This window comes from Aphelocoma coerulescens, chromosome 20 (genome assembly GCF_041296385.1).
Source record: "Aphelocoma coerulescens isolate FSJ_1873_10779 chromosome 20, UR_Acoe_1.0, whole genome shotgun sequence".
NCBI lineage: Eukaryota > Metazoa > Chordata > Aves > Passeriformes > Corvidae > Aphelocoma > Aphelocoma coerulescens.
The window spans coordinates 15601922-15617803 of NC_091033.1; the positions used below are offsets into that span (position 1 = coordinate 15601922).

At 44.2% G+C, this 15882-nt stretch overlaps 1 protein-coding gene across 3 annotated transcripts in view; it reads left to right on the forward strand.

Moving 5' to 3' along the window:
* KCNB1 (potassium voltage-gated channel subfamily B member 1) overlaps positions 1-10841 on the forward strand; it is a 115077-nt gene extending 104236 nt beyond the window's left edge. For all 3 annotated transcript variants that reach the window (XM_069034549.1, XM_069034550.1, XM_069034551.1), the window contains one exon: positions 557-10841. In XM_069034549.1, coding sequence (XP_068890650.1) covers positions 557-2578 — 2022 coding nt within the window. In that variant the 3' untranslated portion in view covers positions 2579-10841. The remainder of the gene's footprint in view (positions 1-556) is intronic.
* Positions 10842-15882: the final 5041 nt, after the last annotated feature.

Sequence of the window (15882 nt, forward strand, 5' to 3'; positions counted from 1 at the left end):
CAACCATCAAGTTTCAAATTAGAGTTGAGTCACTGAACAAGAGTGAATTATTTGTATGCTTATGTAGTAGAATTGTACACACATCTCTGTAATTAGCCATCAGCACCCCAAACTACAGCAGTAACCATTCATTAAATGGAGAACATCGCTGTGATGGAATCATGTATTCACAATTGCATTCCTTCGTGCTTAAATTTCAGAGCCTGTTGTCCAGATGGGCCTTGTTGGGCACCTAATTAGTAGTTAATCAAAAGCTCCTGCTGTGAACTGCTTCACAGCCCTCCTGGCATCCTAGCTGTTCTTCTATGTTCCTGGACTACACAGAGATGAAAGCACAGGAGTTGAAGTAGATGCTTTATCTCCTTTAGGCATCTCCCATAACTAAAGCAGCTTCCAAAATTAACTCAGCTCAGGATGCATTGATTATCCAACTTCTGTGTACTGAGCAAAATGGGTCTTGCAACATGTGAGTGAAAATACAGCCATGTGTTAACAGCAGCGAAAGACAGTGTAGTGTATTCCGAGATTAACTCACTGTTTTCTCTTTCCTTTCCAGATTTTGGCAATCATTTCCATCATGTTTATTGTACTATCTACAATTGCCTTGTCCCTTAATACACTTCCTGAACTACAAGGCGTGGATGAATTTGGGCAGACCACAGATAACCCCCAGCTCGCCCATGTGGAAGCGGTGTGCATTGCGTGGTTTACAATGGAATACCTCCTGCGGTTCCTCTCCTCGCCTAAGAAATGGAAGTTTTTCAAAGGCCCACTGAATGCTATAGATTTGCTGGCTATCTTACCCTACTATGTTACTATCTTCCTCACAGAATCCAATAAAAGTGTACTTCAGTTCCAAAATGTACGAAGAGTGGTCCAGATATTTCGGATTATGAGGATACTCCGGATTCTAAAGCTCGCCCGGCACTCAACGGGTTTACAGTCCTTGGGATTTACATTGAGGAGGAGTTACAATGAACTTGGATTACTCATCTTGTTTTTGGCTATGGGCATTATGATCTTCTCCAGTTTAGTGTTTTTTGCAGAAAAAGATGAGGATGATACAAAATTCAAGAGCATCCCAGCTTCTTTCTGGTGGGCAACAATCACCATGACAACAGTAGGCTATGGAGACATTTACCCCAAAACTCTTTTGGGTAAAATAGTAGGAGGACTGTGCTGCATTGCTGGTGTGCTGGTGATAGCTCTTCCCATCCCAATTATTGTCAATAACTTCTCCGAGTTTTACAAAGAGCAGAAGAGGCAGGAGAAAGCCATTAAGCGCAGGGAAGCTCTTGAAAGAGCAAAAAGGAATGGCAGTATTGTTTCCATGAACATGAAGGATGCGTTTGCCCGTAGCATAGAACTGATGGACATTGTGGTTGAAAAGAATGGAGAAAGCATAGCCAAAAAGGATAAAGTTCAGGACAATCATTTATCTCCAAGCAAATGGAAATGGACCAAGAGAACACTCTCTGAAACTAGTTCTAGCAAATCTTTTGAAACTAAGGAACAAGGGTCCCCAGAAAAAGCCAGGTCGTCTTCAAGTCCCCAGCACCTGAATGTCCAACAGCTTGAGGACATGTACAACAAAATGGCAAAGACTCAGTCCCAGCCAAACCTTAACACTAAAGAGTCGAGTCAATCCGGAAAGCAAAAGGAAGAGCTAGAAATGGAAACCCTTCCTGGCCCTATGGTGCCCCTGCTGGCAACTCGCACTGATGGGATCATTGACATGAGGAGCATGTCCAGCATCGACAGCTTCATAAGCTGTGCAGCCGAGTTCCCTGACTCCGGGCGGTTCTCGCACAGCCCGCTCACTGCCCTGCCCTGCAAGGGCGGCATTAACGTCATTCAGGAGCAGAGCAGGCCAGAGGGGAGCAGTGCCAGGTATGTGGAAATGAACCCAAGCTCCGAAAGCAGCCACCATTCTGCTTTTTTCATTGAAAGTCCCAAAAGCTCCATAAAGGCCAGTAACCCTTTAAAACTAAGATCTCTGAAAGTTAACTTCATGGAAGAGGACACCAGCACATTAGTACCAGCATCAAATGTACTGAGAACATATCCAGACCCTCTCAAGAGCCGGGGAGCTGCTGCTGCTGCCACAGATACTTCCTTACTCTCTGACAGGTCTCTCATGAGCCCAGAAACCTCGATCTACACAACTGCGAGTGCGAGAACCCCCCCAAAGTCACCGGAGCCACAGGCAGCCATAGCTTTCAACTTCCATGATGCTGGTATACACAAATATATAGATGCTGACACTGATGATGAAGGTCAGCTGATGTATGATTCAAGTCCGCCTGGAAATGTGAGTCCCAAGTACAATGTTGCAAACAGTGGCTATCTAAAGCAAAAGGACCATGTTTATAGAACAGAGAAGAACCATCTAGAAGCTGCTGCTTTACCCACCTCCCCTAAGCTGATAGGACAGAACTGCATTTACTCTATGGAAGGTATCACTGGAAGAACCCAGGGCAATCAGGAGACTGTCAGACTAGAAAATCACATTTCCCCAGAAGTCCATGTATTACCAGGCAGTGGAGGACATGCTAACACACATGATCAAAGCATCTGAAGTGGGGTCTGAAAGAATTTACTGAGAGTTTAAAGGAATATCTTCACAGTCAACACAAACAAAAGAGCTTCTGCATGGCATGAACTTGGCTGAAATAAGCCACCTGTTTCTAAAAGTCTGGGGGAGGTCCAGTGTGGGTTTGTGAAAATGTCCTTCTCTGAAACAACTCTAAAGACATTGCCCACATCAGTCAAAAAAATGATTGCAAATCATGATCACACATTGATCTCCTTTCATGTTGTCCAGTGAAGCCAATGTGACCAAATACCCATCCATTCCCCTTGAACGCTAGAGCTCCTTTTGGAAATATTAACATCTGATCTGCATTAGTTCCATAAAGGATGCCAAGGCAGCCAGATTTGAACTCTGGAATAAATTGCTGGGGTTGGTATAAAGCTTTCAAAAACACAATGCTCACTGCTTCAGGGCAGCTGTTCCCCATCTACAGCTTTTTCTGATGGATATTATGTCTAAAGGTAACAGGGAACACTTGCATTATTGGAAAATCCAAGTGAAAAGCATTTGAAACAAATAATGGTCTAGAGAAACCAATTTTTAAAATGCTCTTTGTGTGTTTAACAATCTGATATCCTGTAGGACCTGACGTTTTCTTTTGAAATATCAGCAGGGTGAGTTGCACCACTTGTATCTAATTCCAAACATGCCCTAAGACCATAGTGAGACTTGCACTTACCCTCTGCTAAAAGCCAGTACCTGCCTCAGGGCCAGCGCGTGGCCCTTGGTGGCCCACGGCCCACGCTGGGAAGGTGTGGAGGAGCCGTGCAGAAGCAGGACTCTCCGAGGCATCGCAGCCAGAGCCCCTCCCGGTGCCGGGGAGCACAGGGCTGGAAGGGAGCCGCGGCTGCCCTGCCCGTGCCGGGGCTCCGGCGCTGCCCTGGGCTCCCCTCCCGCCCGGCTCCAGGCGCAGCCGAGGCTCGCCCGTGGCGCACGAGAGGAGCAGGCTGGTGCGAAGCTTTTTGCGCCCAAGCAGCGCAGTGAAAGATATGCAAGTGTTACATAAATATGCAAAAAGAGGGATTCGTTAGTGACCCGTCCCAGGCCTGGCTGTGCTCCCTCTCGCCAGGAGGTCGGGCAGGAGAGGCTCCTGCAGGGCCGTGGCACGAAGCAGCTGCGAGAGGCAGGAGAATCAGGCCTGACATTTTAATAGCATCCAGTCATTTTTAAATGAAACAAAAAAAAAAAAAAAAAAGAGGAGAAAAAAAAAATCTGACCATTTTAAGTGAACAGAACTAGCAGCCACCAGCCTAGGTTTTTAAAATATTATTGTTTCAATAAAGTTATGTCAAATTGTGTAGGAAATAATTTGTCTTTGGTTTTTAATCTCGGGGGGGAAAAGCACTTTACGTTGACTTTTTGTTGTCGTTGTTGCAATGCTGGAGTAGGATAGCAGAGTGTAACAATCAAGCACTTTAACCAAGCACTACTTTAATTTGTGCCTCTTGTTGTGACTGTGATTTGTTACACGCCTGTAGCAAGTCACAACTTGTCCTGTGATAACTGTGATGGTAACCTTTTATGTTGTTCTCTGTTTCTACTGTAAAACTCAGTTGTAAATAACTCTGTCAATGAGCGTTTCCTGACCTGTCCCTGAGTTCCTGCCGGGGTGTGTAGCAATCTGCAGGCAGCGGGTCCGGGGATAAGCTGAGACACGGGACGTGGGAGCAGAGGGGCACACGTGGGAGGAAGACCCCCCCGAAGCCACTCGAGTCCACTGCATTTTGTTCCTTCCTATTGTAAACAACAAGTGTTGGTTAGTCCTGAATGTAGCCGTGTGTCCGTCCCGGCCGTGCAGCACTGTCTGTAACCCGTAATAGTGAATGCAGCATGTACGGACAAAAGCAATAAGCACATATCTGTTTTAGGAGCTGACATGGGTTATGAGGATGGCTTTGTCAGGTGTCTCCTTGGCACAGAGCTGTGCCCACGGTGCAGTGACTCTGCTCTGCTCAGCCGGCCCCGTCCCGGGCGCTGGGACACGGCCGAGGGACCCGCTCGGAGCCGCCCCGGTGGCCCAGTAGGGCGAGGCCCGGGGGGCACCTGAGCCAGCAGCTCAGGAAGGAGCCGAAGGGCAGCGAGAGCCCTGGTGCCAAGCGAAGAGAGACGCGGAAGGTGCCCAGAGCACCGCGTGTGCAGGCGAAACTCCCCAGGGTATTTACGCAGGGCCAGTTCCTGAGGTTTGTTCGCTTTTACTCCGCCTTCCCTCAGCCGAAACCGCCGCTCCTCCGAGCGGGCTCTTTGCCTGGTGAAGGACTTTAGGATTTGGCCATAGTAAATACAAGTGTACTTAGAGGAACCGACGTATTGCTGAGATACTAGTTAAGATTGAGTCGTCACGAAAAAGTAAAGTAACTTTCCAGCAGATAAGCTTTAAAAACTGATTTATTCTGTGGCTTTCTGAGGCCACAGAGCAGCAACGAGAAATCTTAAAGAGAACAGTTTTAATATAATCTCTATGTTTCAGTGATCAGTCATGTCTGCCATCAGCACAAATGTAAAAAGAAGAAAAATCAGGGAATTTTTTAAAATAAAGTAATAGTGATTTCCAAGTTAAATATTTTTAGAGCTGATGCTTTCATGTGGAAAAAAAAGTCATATTTTACATGTCACGAAAGTGAACGTATTTAAATATAGCCATATAGTGTAGTATTTACCACACTCTCATCCAAATTGATGTATTTGGTTTATAGATGGCACTGACAAAAATGTATAAATCAACAGTTCTATCATTTTTTATCTGATAGTCAACTGGTGCAACTCTCCTTGTAACCAAAGGCCCTCTGTCTGCCTTGCGTGATCGCTCATGACACACACCTTATGTCATCTATTTAGTCCTACCTTTAAAGTAGCATTTTACTGAGTCACTTTTGAAAGCCAAATTCAAAAGTATCATTAAAAAATCTACCTTTTAAGCCTGAATAGCCAAAGTCCTATAGATTTCTTATAGAAAGCAAATAATTTAAAATTAAGCATATAATATGCTTGAAGAGCATTTCTTTCTTATTTGTGTACAAAGATGTAGCTCTCATTTTGTGCCCAATTAAAAAGGAAGTATGTTGAATTTATTTTAATGAAATAAAGTCTGAATACAAAGTATGTATCTATATATGTGTGTTGTGTGCATAATACACATATATATAATGTAAGCACTGGGAAATCTACTCTAACCTAAAGCTATGGTAGACTAAGTCTGTAGTCACTGCAAAGGAAAAGCAGTGCTTTGAAAACATAATGCTCACCAAATCCTATAGATCCGAGAAGGACAATTTAATTTTTGTTTGTTTGATACATGTTTCGCAAAGTTCATAGCAGTTGGGGAAAACAGGCAATATCTCTTGCATCGAGCTGAAGCATGTGGTTTAATCACTGATATTGGGCATTCAGGTCTGCAAATTTACTGAGCACCAAGTATCAAGCAAGCTGACAGAGCCTCACCTGCTGCTGCAGAAGGCATCATACCTGAAAGAACTCTCTCTGGACGTGTGATGTCTGCACTTGCTTGTATCTTACGCCATCAACATCATTTTTAATACATACCTATAAATATATGTGTAGAACATATATATATATATATGTGAAAGGAGAGGGTGCAGTTTTCTTAACCAGGAGGCAAAGATTCTTTGAGTTTTAGCCTTGAACAGAGGAACAAAGCAGTGACCTTGCAGTAGATTTCTCAGTGCCTTTTCTTAAAAACGTCACCTAAGCACACTTATGGAAAAAAACCCAACCCAAAACAAAAGAGCCTCCTGTGAAATCCACATTTTTCGGAGATGTTTGAGAGTCAAAAAAAGGTAGAAGAAAGGAAAAAAAAAAATCAAGAGAGAGGAAAATAAATCCATGGAACGCACATTCCCTTCCTGAACATGCCGTGTGTCAAATGCTGGGGAGTATCTGCCTGTGCGAGTCATGAGAAACACATCTGAGGCGGTCAGGTTGTTTGGCAACTGTGGCTGTGATAAACTGTAGCCTTTTCTTCCCTTGCAGCTAATAAGATACACATTTCTAAGGAAAACAGTATTCTTCTTCTGTAAAATTGTAATGTATTGTTAATATTTGTACCTATTGTATATTTATGTCTTGACAGAATTATGACCAGTACAGTTTATAGTAAATAACAAGGTTATGTAAAATTCATTGCAAAGACAAGGTTTCTAAAGCCACGTTCTCTCTGTTGGTAAGCTCCACAGAACACCTCATTCTAAAGCAAATCCTACAATTCCTGAGTGAAGTAGTCGAGTGAAGGAGGCCATGTGGCGCCGGTGCCCTCCTGCACAGCCGGAGCAAGATGGGCTTCCCTGGGGCTCCACATTAGCCCCAACTCCTTCATGTTTGGTCAGTCACTTCTGCTTATGGTAATCAGACAGAACAAGTGCTACCTTGGGTTCATTTGGGGAGAATATGGCTTTAAATAGTTCCTGAATAAAGTACAGATGTTCTAGTTACCTCTGTACCTCCTGCTTGCCATTGTGTTGGCTTTATAAGTATCTGATGTATGGAAAAGTCATGTGACTTTCATGCATTCCAGAGTAGTCTATTTTTCTGTTCAGATTAAAAAAAAAAATTATATATATATAAAAATATAAATATATATCTGTATTTTTAGCAAATTTATAATAGGGCAATCAAGTCAGATTTCTTCTTTTTGTATTACAGAATAATATATTAGATGCTCTCTCAGTGTTCATTTACACAGCCCCAACCTTTTTGTTGTTGTTATTTCCTTTTTTTCCGATAAACACCTGCAACATTCCTCCTGGAAGGGCATCTGTGAAAGGTCATGGGGTTTGTCTGATGTTGTCATGTTTTCGTATTTTCCTGTTTGTGGTATTTAACCAGGGACTGGCTATGGAAACTGAGATGTTCCTGCTGAGAAACATGGAGCAGGCCAGACCCTGCCTTCAGTGATGGCAGGGGAAAGGTCACCCAACACCACTGGCTGCAGTTTCTCCAGATTTACATCGATTAAGCTGAGAACAGAAAGAAGAGACAGGTTTTGAATCTAATTGTCCTAAGAGTGACATGATGGAGTTGGGATAAGCATCAAAATTTAGGCTCTTATTCAAGGCAATGACCTGACAATGCTCAGGCACCTTCAGAGAAGTTTTTCCTTGATTAAAACAGAAGTGTCCAGACTTTCATTTCCCCCTGGTTTTGGAATTTTTATTTTTGGTCCCAGAGAAAATCAGGAAATGAGGAAAAATTATGGAGGAGTGAGAAACATAAACATTCAGAAAGAGGCCAGATTTTGATTTAGTTATGGTGAAATCTGTCCATGTACCTGCTTACTTTATGATCTTCCTTGCTCCTTTATAGCTGTACCACAGCTATATTCACAGAAATTTAATAATAAGTCAGTGAGATAAATGTTCATCCTGAAGCTATCTCATGGCCTCTTGAAGTTTAGCATGATGAAGAGCCTCAGACCCACTCTAGCTCTGCACAGACATTTCCTTTCAATTCTGCCTAGCAGTTTGGTAAGTGACCATGCTTTTGCCAAAGATGGAGTTTTGGTTCCACTTGCTTTCATTTGTGAGATTTTCTTACATGTCCACCATAATAGCCAATAAACCTGAAAGAGGTTTCGTTTGGAAAGGTGTGTGTTTCAGAAGGTCCAGGTATCCCTCACATGGAAGGAATAACCAGTAGACCTAGTTTTGCATGTGATTATCAACAAGACCAGTTCACAAATGAAGGTATTAAAGTTGGGTGGGATTTTTCTTTTCTAGGAAGCAATTAATGCAATAGGCTGCCGTATCTGTCATCAGTGATCACATAAATCCCTTCAAAAGGCACCTTCCATGTCAGCAGGTTTATTAGAGCGTAGTCAACAAAACCATAGAAAGCTTCTAGTCAGACCACTCTTAACTTTGTCCTCTCACACCAGGACAGGAATGGCCCAAATACCACCCAGCCCTTAGAAGAAGAAAGGTTTATTTTCCAGCATACATCTCACACCCCATGCTGATCACAGGCTCTTGCACTGAAACTTTGTCTCGGCCAGGCAAAGGAAACCTTAGGAAAACTGAAAGTCTTCATCCAGAATGTGTATCCCATTTGTTGCTGGTGTTACCTAAGCCACAATAAGTGTCCTTTGACACCAATGGTTGGGTGCCACAAGTGTTCATATCTGTAAATACTACTCCGAATTTTGCTTTGCTTGATTCTGGCTTCATTGCACAAGAAGTTTTCAGTCTTAGGGGCTTAGAAGAGAAAGCAAAACCTTCCTTTTTTCTTCTAACCAGAAATAATACTGTTGATGCTGTGTAGGACTGAACAAGGATTAACCTCTATTTTTAAAGGGGTCTTTCCAAGACTGCAGTGACACTACCTTCAAAAATTAATAATAAGGCTGAACTCTGTACAAAGACCCCTCAAAACTAGAGCCTCATGAAAGCCAGGGAGCAAATTTATATGAAATACCAAATTCTTTGCTGCTGTAAGTTAAAGCCCATTGAGGCCAATGGAGCTGTGCCCCATTTAGACCAGTAAAGAATTTGGACCCATATCTCTAAAAGCTAATGGAAAACTAATAGCATTGTATGGCCTCAAGGCTGGAGGTGTCTGCCCACAGCACATACTTGGAAAACGGTGGGGTGAGGGAATGGGAAACAGAGGCAGGTCAGTGAAAGCCTGGGAAAGGGGCAAACCTTCAGGCAAGAGGGTGACAGTCATTCCAGACATGACTGAGCATCCCTCCATGTCAGCTCACTCTTAGTGGACTCGATGCCACAAACAGCATCCCAAACTCACAGGTGACTGTCCCTACAGCAGGGTCCCAACCTCAGCCCCACAGTTCAGTGCTCTCAGCCCTCGGTCCAGGGACTTACTGAAGCTGGGAGGACACTACCGGCAGATGGGCTACTGGTCACTTTGAATTGTGGCACAACCTCTGGTCCTGTTGGTAGTCTACATTTAAGACCATTCATCTGTTCTTCTCTGTCTTTTTCATTTAGGAGCTCTGCCATTTGTGACTCTTCTTCCTGTTATGCTTTACTGCCTCCACATACCATTAGCCACACGTTGGCTCCTGCAACCCCTGGAATTTGTTTTATTTATGTCAGTTTTGTTGGCTTGTGATGAACATTTTTCCCCCCATTCTCTGGCTTTTTGGTGGTCAATGCAGAAAATTACTTTTGCATTGAACCATTCCCCACTGGTGTGTTTGGAGGGAGGGTGGGGGAGCAGCACCTCCATTTTACTTTGAATTTTGAAGCCATGATACTGTACTCAGAAAGGCCAGCCACAGCTACCAACCAAACTCACTTTCCAACTAGATTAGCATTAAAAAAATACACCCCCACTTCCTGCAGCAGAATCCTGCTCTCTCATCAGGCCAGTGAAGCAGTTTCGGAAAAGGGAGAAAACCTTAGCGAGGCCATGCTGTGAGTGCTGCTCAGTGATGCCCCCGTGCCCGGGGCTGCGCTGCCACCGCGGCTGCCCCGCGTTTCACAGGCGGGGACCAGCCCGGGCCCTCCTCCAGAAGCCCAGGACCTGCAGGGCCCCTGAGCCCAGGCAAAGGCTTCCCAGTGACATCTCCAAAGGGCAGCCATAAGCATCCATAGTCACTGAAGGATAGGAAAGCTGTGGGGGTCCTTTTAAAAAAGAAAGTGATACTTAACAAATAAAAACTGGAAAATGTGTTTCCTGTGGCTCTGCTGGTACATGTAGATCAAATTGCTTTTATAGCTGGAAGTTGAAACTGACTGTGACCCAGAAAGGGCAGACTAGGACCGGTTTCTCCATTGCCTTGCACTGGGTTATTTTTTAACCTGCGCAATGGGGAATCAATGGAGAACCCAGTTCGGCATGTCTGTAAGAAAGGGCAGTGCTTGTGCCCGATAGCCCAGCAGATCCTGCATGTCTTGCACAATCTCTTCATTCGGTTATATTGGAATTCACTGTCCAGTGCACCAGCAGATGTTTTCTTCCCTTTTAAGAAATGTTTCAATGCCCTGGCACTTTGGGGTGATTACAGCAACATTAGCCATATACTAATGTACTTAGAGTCTTACATTTTTTGTAACTTTGATTTAGTCATTCTTTGTTGAAGTTTATTGACCTCTCCAGTTGTTTCTGTAAAACAAATTATTAAAAAAAAACCCGTCTTTATATGCATGTAGTAGTATGAAACTGTGATCAATGTGTGACATTCTGAAACTGTACTGTCTTGTAAAATATGTCCAAATGTCTAAGGGTTTTAAAGCAATGGTCCCTTACTACAGCCTACAGAAATAAATAAAAAGGAATGGAAAAACCTAAAGCCTTTATTGCTCTGTTTCATGGTCACATATACTGGCCAGAATACAACTCCCATTGGCTGGCACTGAGCTTCTGCTTCAGCTCATTGCAGTTGACAGCAGGTTTAGACATACGTTATTTGTTCATGGCTGAGGCCATGATTCAGGAAAGCAGTGCCGAGCCTGACACCTTCTGTTTTAAGTCTGACAGATTCAGTGCATAAACCTTCAGTCCTCACCCTACATGGACAAAACCCATCCACATCTCGGGGCACCACAGCTGGGCCCAGGGACCGGAGCATCCCCAGCTCCTCTGTGCACAGCCCAGGGAGGGGCAGCACCAATGGGGCCCCTGGCACACACACAATCCCTGCGCACACACCATGATCCCTGGCACACACACCACGATCCCTGCACACACACCACGATCCCTGCACACACACCACGATCCCTGCACACACCATGGTCCCTGGCACACACACCATGGTCCCTGCACACACACAATCCCTGCACACACACCATGATCCCTGCACACACACCATGATCCCTGCAAACACACCATGGTCCCTGCACACACACCATGATCCCTGCACATATACCATGATCCCTGGCACACACACCATGATCCCTGCAAACACACCATGGTCCCTGCACACACACCATGATCCCTGCACATATACCATGATCCCTGGCACACACACCATGGTCCCTGCACACACACCATGATCCCTGCACATATACCATGATCCCTGGCACACACACCATGATCCCTGCACACACACCATGGTCCCTGCACACACACAATCCCTGCACACACACCATGATCCCTGGCACACACACCACGGTCCCTGCACACACACCATGATCCCTGGCACACACACCATGATCCCTGGCACACACACCATGGTCCCTGCACACACACAATCCCTGCACACACACCATGATCCCTGCACACACACCATGGTCCCTGCACACACACCATGATCCCTGGCACACACACGATCCCTGCACACACACCATGATCCCTGCACATATACCATGATCCCTGGCACACACACCATGATCCCTGCACACACACCATGGTCCCTGCACACACACAATCCCTGCACACACACCATGATCCCTGGCACACACACAATCCCTGCACACACACCATGATCCCTGGCACACACACCATGGTCCCTGCACACACACCATGATCCCTGCACATATACCATGATCCCTGGCACACACACCATGATCCCTGCACACACACCATGATCCCTGCACACACACCATGATCCCTGGCACACACACAATCCCTGCACACACACCATGATCCCTGGCACACACACCATAGTCCCTGCACACACACCATGATCCCTGCACACACACCATGATCCCTGGCACACACACGATCCCTGCACACACACCATGGTCCCTGCACACACACCATGATCCCTGCACATATACCATGATCCCTGGCACACACACCATGATCCCTGCACACACACCATGATCCCTGGCACACACACGATCCCTGCACACACACCATGGTCCCTGCACACACACCATGATCCCTGGCACACACACGATCCCTGCACACACACCATGGTCCCTGCACACACACCATGATCCCTGGCACACACACGATCCCTGCACACACACCATGATCCCTGCACATATACCATGATCCCTGGCACACACACCATGATCCCTGCACACACACCATGATCCCTGCACACACACCATGATCCCTGCACATATACCATGATCCCTGGCACACACACCATGGTCCCTGCACACACACAATCCCTGCACACACACCATGGTCCCTGCACACACACCATGATCCCTGGCACACACACCATGATCCCTGCACACACACCATGATCCCTGGCACACACACGATCCCTGCACACACGTGTTCCCTGGCACTCATGCCATACCAGGAGATCAGCATCTCAATCACACAATTGTGCAGATGCAAAACCAGATGCAGATGGGAGAACAGCTGATGTTTGGAGACAAGGAGCTCTGGGTGTGAAAATTAGATGAGCAGGCTGCTTTGGCTGCTACTTGAGACAGAAATGGCCTTTCTTGGAGAGTCACTGTGGTTTTCTGCTCCATTAGACTGGGTTGGCTAAATTATACAAGTCATCAGAGCAAGGGTAATTCAAACTGCTCAAGAATGTTTTATAAGTTTATTACATCAAATGTTGTTTTATATTGGAATGCTATTTCTATAAGAGTCATCAAAGCTCTAATGTGAATGCCCTGATTTATGGAGACTTTGATTTATGGCCATTAAAAAATAAGAAGAACAAAATCCAAGTAAGCACATGTTCTATCCAGACCATCCACCTGTTTGTGCAGTTCTGCACTCCATGTACCCTTACAGGTTCCTGCACATAAAAATCCAAGGAAAAAGACTAAGTGCACAGTGCAGTTCTACATCTCACTTTATACAGTTGCAAAAGAAAACCATAAAGTTAAATGCACAAGTGGACAAATATCACAGAAGTCCATGCATTTAATGGCATGGGTTCTGCATTTGCTTGTGTTCATTTTCAGTTTAGGTCTTTATAAGAAAAATCTAAATGATCATCATCATGCTTGTTTCATCACAAGCAAAGACAGTGACATCTAAGAAGACTAAGGCATTGAACTTGAAGGGAAGTTTACAAATGAAGAATTAGAAAGTGGAGAAATTCCTATAACATATGTCCTCCTCTTTCACTTTCTGCTAATGACTTCTCTTGTTATTCACCTGCCAGCCTGAGCATGCAAGCTCATGAGTTATAATCCAGTATCTGTAATTATACTGTCCAAGGAGGTTTTCTCTATGAGTTGATTTACTTTATCAAGTCAATTAAAATAATGCCTATCTCCTGAGGCATCATGGTTCATTATTGTGTCCCAAATCTATAGACAGGAAATATTTTTGCCCATATGTTAGCATATGCTACAGAAATTTGCCTTGCCTTGCCTGGGCCCCTTATCCCACATTCCCCTCAGCCTCATAACTCGTGTGTGCTTTATGCCAAGCCAAGGCACTGACTGGAGCAGGTTAAAGTGATCCCCTGTGGAAAGCAGGGGCCCCCAGGCCAGTCTCCAGTTGCAGCTCAGCTCTGCAGCATGGTCTCTGCCTGCTCAGCACCAGCTGCCAGAAGTTACTGGGGCCATCACCTTTGTATTTCATTTTCTACTGACACCAGAGCATTTCCAGGCTTTGTACAGATCAGTGAAATGCAGGAGCTTTTTCACTCCTCCTTCTCCAGCCCACATCCTCAGGTATCTATCCTCTCTGGCTCTGTTAGAAATAAGCTCACCAGCTCTTTCCCACCTGAATGGATTTTCCTTTGATTGTTCTTATTTAGGTTGAAATATGAAGCTTTTTTTCCCTTTGTTGCACACCATCCTCTAAACCACCTACAAACCCAAAATATCTGGGTTTTGAGCACTCAGAACAAGGTCTGCCTCACACCAACCCAGGAGACAGCCAACAATCCCAAGGGTTAATCAAACAAAACCATCTGGCGAGGGACTGCACACCCAAGTCAGGGTACTGAATCCCAGCGACTCCCCCAAGCATGGCTGGGGCTCATCCCATCCCCCCACAGGGCAGAGGGATCCCAGAAAAGCAGCCATGGGCACTGAACTATGCTACTTTTAATTCTTTCTTTAAAAAAGCCAGTGAAGTTTTTCGGAGTTTAACTTGGCATTCAGTGCTTGAAGTTGGGCTGAAAGTACAGCACAGCCCTCACTCAGAGGGATGTCACTGCCCTCTCCAGGGACATTTCTACTCCCATCTAACATCATATTGTGTCACCAAACCCAAAGAGAATGTTTAGGCATTTCAGCACAGATAAACGTGAGGAAAGGGTCAGCTTTTCAATATATTTTAATCATTTCAGAAGAGACAGTAATAATATAAATAATTTAAAGAATTTATAAAATATGGATTAGATTCTTCCATACTGCCTCTTTCTACTTCCTTACCTTCCTTCCTACTTTCTGTAAGGAAATTGGGCTACTAAGAGATGCAACGTCATTATTATTCAGCAAGCAAGAGCATTTAGAGGTAACTGCCCCAGAGTATCATTTTCAACCATCCAGGCAGAAGCTGAGACTAATGTATCACAGCAATAAAAGTTTGTGGTTTCTGGTTGGAAACATGAGTACTGAGCATTAACCTGAGTTTTGAAAAATAAAAGCAAATATGTGCAACATTTCATCATTGAGTTTAATCCTTATATAATTAAAGAATTAACCCACATTGCTAATCTAATTTTTAAGATTTTTATCTTTTTATCTATATCTATAGATCTATATACATTTGGGTTTATATCTATTTGTTTTATAGATATATATCTATAGATATATAAAAGGTATACATCTAAATCTATAGAAAATAGATTTCGATTTTTAAAAAACCATAATAGTTTACACTTTGCTATACCCAGTAGCATTTTTCTAATGTCAGCAGACATGGTTAGTAATAATTGAAGCTAAAATGAATTGGTCTATGTGCAAACACAAAAATTACATAATGTAAAATGCTGTTTTCATGCCTTAATGATAATTAGTCTTAAAATGAACCACACAGTGATGCAGCTTTTAGCACTGTCCTGAACAGTGAAGAGGCAAATGCTTGGGGACACTGAGATGAAGATTGATCCAGGCATGAGAAAGTGTAAATTAAGAGCCATGGGGCTTGAATACAGCTATCAAATAATATACAAAATATTTGACCACTTTTCAAAGGTCTAATTGACCAGAACAATCCATAGTTTTCTCTATTTGTTTTTCACATCCATGATTTTGGTTTCCAGTAATATTTTCAGGCAAACAAATATTTCTGAGGCATTTCAGTACGGAGGAGAATGGCTGCATGGAAAAAGCAGACCACCAGCTGCTCCCCTGGGAATCCAGCAAAAAGGAACAGTTGATTTCTTATTAATGTAAATGAGCTCGTTATCTGGGTTGCGTTCAGACTGAGTTCAGCAGTTCAGAGCCTCTATTCCAGGAAATACAGAATTTATGTAACAGAATTGAAGAGAAAGTGAA